General features: G+C 42.0%; 1 protein-coding gene across 1 annotated transcript in view; it reads left to right on the top strand.

The window, feature by feature from the left end:
* LOC107689960 (pro-neuregulin-3, membrane-bound isoform-like) overlaps positions 1-9,709 on the top strand; it is a 149,480-nt gene that overhangs the window by 378 nt on the left and 139,393 nt on the right. Inside the window, exon 2 of the mRNA XM_016488169.1 lies at positions 1,535-2,339. Coding sequence (XP_016343655.1) covers positions 1,535-2,339 — 805 coding nt within the window. The remainder of the gene's footprint in view (positions 1-1,534; positions 2,340-9,709) is intronic.

The following is a 9,709-nucleotide window of genomic DNA, read 5'->3' as shown; positions in this document are numbered from 1 at the left end:
CTCTCCTCTCCCCCTTTTAATTTTATTTCCTTTCCCTCTCTTTCTTCTCACCTTTTCTTCCCACCTATTCCTTCCTTCTCACTTTTTCTTTATTTCCCTTCCTTCTTTCCTTACCTCCTCCCCTCCTTCGCACCTTTCCCTCCCTCTTTCTTTCCTCTTTCCTTCCTTCCCTTCTTTCCCTCCCTTGTTCATTCCTTCCTTCTATTCTTCTTTTCCCATTTATTTTCTTCACTTATTCCTTCCTTCCCTTGTTTTTTCCCTTTCCTTCAAAACCCTCCCTGCTCCTTCTAGTCTGGTCACAAACAAGCTCAAGTACAGTTATTTTGGAGTTCATGTTTGTCAGTCTGGACATATGCAGTCAACAAAGATGGAAGGGCCAGGAAGGGAAAAGAGTGGCTGCTCAAGAAATTTATAACTAGCATCATTCACAACCCCCCCTCTGAGATGCACACAATCCAGAAAACACACATGCAGACACACACTGCAGCCTCTAAGAAAAGCAGCCGCATCAGTTTTCAGAGCAGCACTCTCTACTTTCCCCCTCCCTTTTCTATCTCACTCTCTCCCAGTCTCATGTTCACCCACTCACTCTCCCTCCTCTTCTGCTTTCTCTCCATTGCACATTCTATCGCTTGCTCTCTCTCTTGTTTCCGCTCGCTCTTTCTCCCTCTGCTTGCTTCTCTCACACTCTGCCTGTGCTTCTGCCAAGGTCTGAGTCTTTCAGTGTGGGAATGTAGCAAGCTCAGAGACAGGACTGCCTTTGAATTCTGGTGCAATGATGGATGCAGGGCAGAATCTCGGATGTACACTGACAGAACAGGAGTACTAAGGGCAGGGATTGGGAAAAGGATCTGATGGATTTAACCCTCGCAGCCGTCTCTGCCTGATCACAGTACATCATTCTCCCCCGCTCCGCTTTTCTCTCCTTTGGGGTGGATTACCGGCTGCCCGTGTCCACTGATGCACCACTGTAGAGACTAGAGGGAAGATTCAAACTGCGTAGCCAGAGACGAAGTGCCGTGTCAAGGGAGAGAGAGAGTGCCGTGTCAGGGGAGAGGCACACAGAGCTGTCCCTTGAGTGGAGCTGTGCTTCTATCGCTACCTGAGCTTCTCCACACACACACACACACATATATGCACACACTCACACACACATACAGAAGCAGGGCTGCGCCAGCCACGATGACCGATGCGTTAATGCAGCTGTGAAAGAAGATCTGAAGCAGGGAGCTGCCCTCGCTCACGGATTTATAAGGAAAATTTGACTCCAGGCAGAACACCGACGGATCCACAAAACTTAATTTTTGTTCTATTTTTCATCTTTATATATGGAGTGTCTTGGGAATTACCTTCAGTTCTATGGAAGCTGAACTAAACAGTGGCTTGTTCCCAAAACCCGCTCTTCTCCCAAATCCAGTCCCTTTTGATTCCTGATCGAGTGTGTGTGTGTGTGCGTGTGTATGTGACTATTGGTGTCTTCGAGCTTTAGGGTTTGTTTATTGTATTTGTAAAGAATTACCATTTATGTGTTCAGGCCACCATGGAGACCATGACCCTGGAGGAGCCCGGGGGTGAACAAGCCTCTCCCCGGGCCCCAGGGCCCCTCCGCTGTGGCCCCTGTGCGGTGTGGCCACGCCAGCAGACCTGGCTTTGCGTTGTACCCCTGCTGATGGGCTTTGTGGGCCTAGGCCTCAGCCTGATGCTTCTAAAGTGGATTGTGGTGGGCTCAGTGCAGGATTATGTCCCAACTGACCTGGTGGATGCCAATCGCATCGGACAGGACCCCATTTTCCTATCTAAACCCAGTGCCCTGCCCAAGGGTTCTGATGGCTCCACATCTACCACTTCCGCAACGCCCTCAGCGGCTCCGGGTACAGGTACAGTGCAAAGGACTCGAATTGGGCAGTCCTCAAACCACACGGCCAGTAGCAGTAGCAGCAGTGGAGGAGGTGGTGGAGCCTTAGGGGGAGGCTCAGGAAACAGAGCTCCACACCTGCATAACAGAGTGGGAACACGATTGACCAACACCACCACCGCCACCCGAGCCACCAATCCTGCCCCACCGGGAGGAAAGGAGGTGACCCCACGCAGCACAACTGTCCGAAAACCCAACGGGGAGGGTGTGAGCCGAAATGCATCTCCTTCTGCACGGGCTGGGCCACCGACTACCACGAACACGACAACCACTATGATTATGACGAGTACAACCACCACCCAAGCGGCCCAACCGACCTCCACCCTCACGTCCCCCTCCAAGCCTGGTCAACGCTGGAATCATGGGCGCTCCTCCAAGGGCCCTTCAACCAAGCCTACTCGCCCACACCATCGCTTCAGGACACGTAAGTGTGATCGTCTAAACATTTTGATTGTATACATGCATGGATGGCGGTGTGTAGATATGTTTGTGTGTGTGAGCTTGTCTCACTGTCTGTGATGGCATGATTTTATGAAACACCTTTTTTTTTGTCATATAGACACATTGTTTGGTAAAGTCTTATTATTTTGCTTGCTTCCAATAAAATCCCTTCCCAACTTCTTATGCATCAGGATTGATACCTATTCCAACTATCTTCTCTGCATTACAAAAGAGACAGTCAAGCAGTTTAATAGTGTTTGTGCTTGCTGCTGAGTTCATTAGTTCTGCATGTTAATGAGCACATAGCCGACAGTTTTTCATCTCTGTCTTTATCCTCTCTGTATCCTGTGGACACAGGGCTGCCCACTTGCTCCATTTGTTTCATATCAGTTTTCGGGAATAATGACTCCCAGTGTTACAGCTTCTGTTTTTTCCCCCAATAGCATTAGCATGTTTTCCCATTTAAAGTAGGTCTATTGTCAGAGAGAGATTTTGCCTGCTCTAAAGCAGATATTCAAGGTGAGAAGAGGAGAGACAGATAGAAGGCAAAAGAGGAAGTGTAGTGCTGGAGAGGGTGCTGGCTGCTCTCGTCCTGTCAGTGGAGATCAGGTCTTAGGGTGGAGATTCCATTTAGATAATAAGTAAAGATATGAGTACTGCAGTAGATATGGTAGGTAGACTTGAGGCAGTGGATACACACTAAGACACTCATGCAGGGAACGTGTGCACATAGACACACACACACACACACACACACTAGAGAGAACTCAAGAAGAGATATATGAGAGCGCTGCAAATGGGAAATAGTATTTACATTGTGTGTACATAACTCCATGTATGTCCTTATACATCTGTATGATAATACCATCAGTTCCAGTGTCAGCATTGCTAATTTGAAATTGTACCTGTCAGGCCAAAGATACTCATTTTTTGTCAAGCTACTAGTTTGCTACATTACTTATTCTTTTAAATGCATACATATCCTGGTATACTAGTTATGTATGGATTTTACAATTCAGTTAGCCGTATTTGTCTGGAATGAAAATAGTGGGGGTTTTAAATGAGCAATGTCAATTAGGTTTGCTATACTACTATAGAAATACAGTAAATACAGTAAATTGTGAAACATTATTGCAATTTAAAATAACTATTTTCTATTTGAACATATTTTAATATGTAATTTCACCCTGTGATTGCACAGCTGAATTTTCAGCAGCCATTACTCCAGTCTTCAGTTTAACATGATCTTTCATAAATCATTCTAATATGATGATTTGGTGCTCAAGAAACATTTCTTATTATTATTGATGTTGAAAATGTATCGATGTTTAAATATTTTTGTTGAAACAAGGATGCATTTTTTTTCTTCCCAGTCTCTTCCCAGTTTCGCCAGTTTTCTTCCCAGAAGAGAGCACATTTGTTTGCTCCCACATTTGCTCATAATATATGGTACATATTGGTAAAAGTAGCTTGTTAAAGGTAAAGCTAGGCTAAATTGAAAAAATCCAATCTGCTTTCACAGTACTGAGTTAGTGAGATTGAGTTAGTTACTCTCCAACACTGCACAATTCACTCATGAATCCTAAAAGAATGTGCTATCCAAACAAAATCCAAGTTTGTTTACAGTGACTGAAAAAAATTCTGTTTTATTAGGGAATGGAGAATTGGCATTAGTCTGCATGCTAATTTGATGTACTTCTGTAATCAAATCTGTAATTTTGTTTATTTTTAAAGCAAGGTGTTAAAAGCAGGTCATCAATTTTGTGTGTCAGCACCAATTAGCTGGCGTGGAGTTTGAATGTCATCCAGTCCTGGGACTTTAAACAGCCCCTTACGATGAGAAGACAATTGCAGAGATAACTTAAATGCATTTCACATTACTGCTCCCGCTTCTTCCTCAATAATTGTATCTTGGAGATCACAGAGAGGTTTATAGCATTTACAAATCTAAGCAGTTAACCACGGGTTGTGTGTTCTCATAAGGAAAGCAAGTCAAGATCTGCTGCTTTATGCCCCTGGGCAACATTCCCATAGCTGACTACTTTCACAACGAAACACACAGCGCCTTCACGACATGGCAGCGGCGGCGGCAACAACAGTACTACATCAAGAATAAAACGAGAACGGCTTCTTTCTTTGCGTGAACATTTGGGCGGCGTTATGCAAACGCTGCAAACACGTGTTATAGCCTAAATAGAAACTCTGCATACGCTTGCACCTGTTCATCGTTTATACTTTATATTAGTTCATGTTGCTTTTGTGCAATAGATGAATAACAATTTATTTGTTTTAGATATTTTATGTTTAGATATTTCTATTTTGCCGGAGTCCCGTGAATCATTTTATTCTCCGGCATCCCGCACACACACGAGTGTCTACCCGCTCGCAGCAGCACTCGCCCATCTTGTCCCACGCCGCACTCTGTTGCGTCGGGTCTCGCGGGAGCAGGTCTCTAATCCACTGGCACTTGACTCGACAGTGCGTGTGCTACATCCTTTTTACAATCTCTAGATTATAAAACACTGTATTCTGTCAGCAATGTAACGCGGCAGTAACGTATAGAGACTTCGGCTTGTAACTATACTCTATAATTACTATTTTGAAAATTATAACACGTTAAATTCCTCCGTTACTAAAAAAGTAATCATATTACAGTAATGCGTTACTAAGTAATGCATTACTGCCCAACACTGGTTATGTGTGAATACGTAAACTGAATCCAACACCTAGTCAATAGTGAGAACATAGCAAACTGCTTGTATGGAGAGAAGCTGATGTATAATTTAATACCACACATTCTCTCTTTCACAGTGCAGTGAATTTTCTCTTGAGCTGAAAGTGCCCTGGAGCGAATACTGATAAGGGAAGGGTGGGGGCAAAGGAGGGCCCTGACCCTGGGGCCAGAGAAGAACGAGAAACTATGCTTTTGGCCAGGGTGCTTGCACACCACATGGCTGTCTTTTTCATTTATTAATATGTTGACATTGTCTGTGTCAGGGTCATTGCTAAAACTCACAGGACCTGTGGCAAAGTTTTTAAGGGTGAGCCCTTTTCCCAGTCTTTATATACATAAAGCAGTGTTTCTCAAGTGGTGATTCCTGACCCAAAAACGCAAGTATTAAAATGTAAAATACCTGAACCTGATGAAAAACAAGCAAACAAAATATATATATTAGTTTGGGGTTGGTAACATTTTTTTTATGTTTTTGAAAGTTTCATGCTTACCAAGGCTGCATTTATTTGATTAAAAATACAGTAAAGCTGTAATTTTCCGAATAGCAATATCATGTTCTCCTATTTGTAATTGGGAAATATTTTTACAATTTAAAATTACTCTAGTCTTCAGTGTCACATAATCCTTCAGAAATCATTCTAATATGCTGATTTAGTGCTTAAGAAACATTTCTTATCCCAGTTGAACATTGTTGTGCTGCTTAATACAATTTTTATTTATTTATTTATTTTATAAATATTAATAACATATTTAATTCAATATTTAACTTGACCAAAACCTTAGTGGGCACCCCACTCACAGGGTCCATGACAGTGTACCTGGTTTTCCCACATGACAACAGTGGACAGAAAGCATAGTTGTGTGACACATTAATGCAGGGATATGCTTTCTTGAACAGTGTACAGCTTTCTGAAACTGTGTGGAATTTCTTTATATTGTGAAATATGAGATGGCTGCAGCATAGATTTTGTTCTTGGAATAGATCTGCATCAAACAAGGGAGGTGTTATTGTTTGGCCAAGCTGTTTTATGAATAGAAATGGCAAATAGAAAAAAGAGTAGTGGACTGTAAGTTAAATTTTGAATGTGCAATATTGTGTTGGATAATACATCACTGTATAATATAATACAAGCCTGTTCTGCCCCTGTTTGGACTTTCTCTCTGAGGATCGTCTGAGAAGGAACATGATGAAATGCACTGGTAGCAGCCATGTGCAAACGCATTCATCTTTACGGCTGCAAAATGATCTCATGTTTTAGTTGGGCATGTATGGTAATGCACCAGGAGAGACTATTTTGTATTTTCCATAGGATCCCAATTGAATAAGCGAGACGCTAACATCATTTTAAAATCACCCCAATGAGAGTGCATCTCTCACATATATCTGTATTATTATCCCATTGTTCTGAAGGATGACATGTAGCCGTCCATTAGCTGCAGTGCTGAAACCTGAGCCGCTCATCTTCTTCCCTGCCTTCCGACTCCATTTCTTTCACCCTGATGCACAGCATCCTCCGCCTTTACATTTCCTACTCTAATATTATCCTTTATTCTGTCCTCATCCTCCTTCTTATCCTTATTTAATTTTCCCTCTCTCCCCCTGTCCTCATGCCTGAGTTTCCTGTATGTGTTTTTCACATGTCCTATCTATGTTCGGGGTTGATTTGGCTCAGGGGCCAAGCCTCATTACTTCCTGTGTAAGGAGGCAGTGGGCGGCTGCCGCTCTAAATGCAGCTGGCTATCTGCCTTTGGGGGGCGGGGACGCTTCTTCACTGACACATCATTGTGATTCCATGCACACCTTCCACGGCACAGTCGGAAGTCGGCGTGGTTGAGCGGATTTTGTCAGGTATGAAAGCGCAGCGGCATCAGGAGGGAGACACCGAGAAAATGTCAGGCTAAAGCCTGGGGAAAAACATAGCCAGAAAATCACACTCTGGCTGCTAAAATAGAAGGTTCGAGGAAGAGAACAGCTCTGAATTGGTGATTAATAATTTGACATGCTAACACGTAGCATGCACTCAAGTGCGGCATACGCCGCAACCACTGTGGCTCCGGGGGGAAGGTGTACCATAAAATCATACACCGGGATTAAAGACAGAAATCCATTTAGCGCCGTCTCATGGGAGGTCAGTAAGGCTTTCGCCCCGGGCCAAGAGGAATGTAGTTCCAGCAGCTGCTGCCACTCTGCTCTCCCCAGATACCAGCAACAGGGTAGCCACGTGATGCTTGACCACCAGTCACAACCTTAGAGGCTCAGAGAGTGAGAGACGAACCTTGAGGGAGAACTTCTCACTCTACCTGATGTTTTCCAGGCCGCTCCGAAATGAAGTACCATACTTAGTCGCTTTTATCTTGCAGATTAGCTGAGTTTTATCTGCAAAAAGTGACGTGACATTTTCAGCGGCCTTCCAGTTTGTCCTCATGGTCTTTGTGTAACTGTGCACTTACAGACAGTCCTCTCCAAAACGGCCTTGTTTGTTAGTGACATTTTAATATGGCGTGAGCGCCAGGCTCTCTCCTCTGTCTGGAGAGAGGGTGAGATTAATGCGCCCCGATGTGTACTTGTGGTAAGTGGCAGTGAAGGCCATCTTAGGCTTCTTTAATGTCACCGTGTGATTTATGTGGAAAAAATGTCCGCTGGGAAGCCAAGAGTTTGGGGGGACGGTTGTCGCAGTGTAGGCTAAAATATTAATGGACAGAAAGAGAAACATGTAGAACGTATGTGGCAGGAAGTGTAAATAATTGATGAGGCCTCTTTTTAAAAGTGGTGGGGATGTCCCATTCCGAGCACTGGGAAATGGAGTCATGTGTGCGTGTTTTTCATTGCAACATAGTCTTTCAACATAAGCGATATGATGGAGCATTTCATGGACAAACACACAATACCACAACTTGCTTGTACCCATTTACTGTGATTGTGCAGTTTTTCCTGTCATGCTGAGGCAGCCAGGACTTCTCTTAACCTTTTGTAATCCACAGATAAATAGGAATTACAAAATGATCTAGTGCAGAGAAAAACTATCTTGAGGAAGTAAAAGTGAATTGAATTTTTGGTAATGGTAAACTTGCCTACTGAAAAGACTTTCAAGGCTGGTCAAGTCTGGTTTGTGCTATTTTGGTGTTTCTAGCTTTTTATTAATACTGGGGCACAGGCCCACTATCAAAAAAGTGTCCACATATAAAAGTTGTGATTGCTTGCAGTAGAGAGTTGTTCAGAAGCTGCATGCTCAATAAAAAGCTGCTTCAACCTTGACAAACGATAGACATTTGCAAGTTTTGTTTCCCACAGTGGATTGGAAATATTCATCTCATCCAGTGCTCTTTTTGTTTTTTGTCTTTTAAAGTATCCCGTTACTGTTTCGGCATGTGGAGCAGCTGCAAATGATTCAGTGCCTGAGTGAACTCTTTGAATGAATCATATGCAATCTCTATCAAACATGGACTTATCAGCAATATTTTACTGGGACGCAGTTGTATTTCACCGGGGCTTGTGGCCCAGTAAAAACTCCCCTGTTCCAAACCTGTATGGCTGGCTTTTATTTTGTGAAGACCCTAAAATAGTTTTTTTTAAGAAGGTTCTGGTTGCTTTCAAGCTTCAAATAAGCACAATAAAAGTAGTCCATGTAACTTTTAGCACTTTATTTCAAGTCTTCTAAAGCCATACAATAAGAAAAGGACCATGCTGTCTGTGTTGATCTCTTATTCTTTGGTCTCTTATTGCCTTTCCCACCACCTACCCATTCGTTCATAGGTTGAAACTCACATCTTGTCCTATAACAAGATATGACATGACATTATTGCATACTGCTGTGGCAGATTAAAGGGGATTACAGTTCAGTTGTTTCATATCCTCTGTATTGAATTACGCAAGTTATCAGCTCGCCTCCGAATGGATAGATAAGCATAGATGGAAGTGACATTTGGGCTTTCTGCAGCTGGTACGTTGGAATGCTAAAGTAAAGGCTAAAGTACTTAGAGAAGAATGGTACTGTATGTATTTGTGGATGGAGACTCATTTTGACACTCTTCTCTAGCAAGAGTTGGTGCACTGGCCTGTGGGGAGAGCAGGTGCTGTCAAACGACTGCATTAAGACTGCGCTGCATCATCGACTTGGGCTGGAGAAATGGCTTGAAAAATTATCAATTATATAAATATAATGATTATTATTATTATTATTATTTGTACAAAAAAAAATTATATTATATACAATATAATATTTAATATATATATAAAATTATATATAATATAGTAAATTCTGTTTTATTAAATTGTTAAATAAAATGTTAAATTAATATATTTTAATTCTGGTCCATTTTTTTGTTTAGCGCTTTTCTTTGTATACAATGTTTAGATAGTATAGTTTACATTTTGATGATGATTTAACAATCACAAATCACTTTAATGTTAAATATATATACATAATTTATTCGAATCATCTTTATGGTGATACAGATTATACAAATAAATGATCAGGGGGTCTGGAGATATGGTTGTTACTGATTTGTTTGATAGTCATCTTTCTTAGAAAAAATATATTGTGCTGGTACATGAAATGCATTAAATTAATTAGAATGTATCCTATATCAACCTTACTCATTTTAAACCTCTTCAATTA

This window comes from Sinocyclocheilus anshuiensis, unplaced genomic scaffold (genome assembly GCF_001515605.1).
Source record: "Sinocyclocheilus anshuiensis isolate Anshui unplaced genomic scaffold, SAMN03320099.WGS_v1.1 scaffold1541, whole genome shotgun sequence".
In the NCBI taxonomy this organism is placed as follows: domain Eukaryota; kingdom Metazoa; phylum Chordata; class Actinopteri; order Cypriniformes; family Cyprinidae; genus Sinocyclocheilus; species Sinocyclocheilus anshuiensis.
Note: the sequence above shows the minus strand (reverse complement) of the source record. Positions and strands in the feature narration are given on the sequence as shown.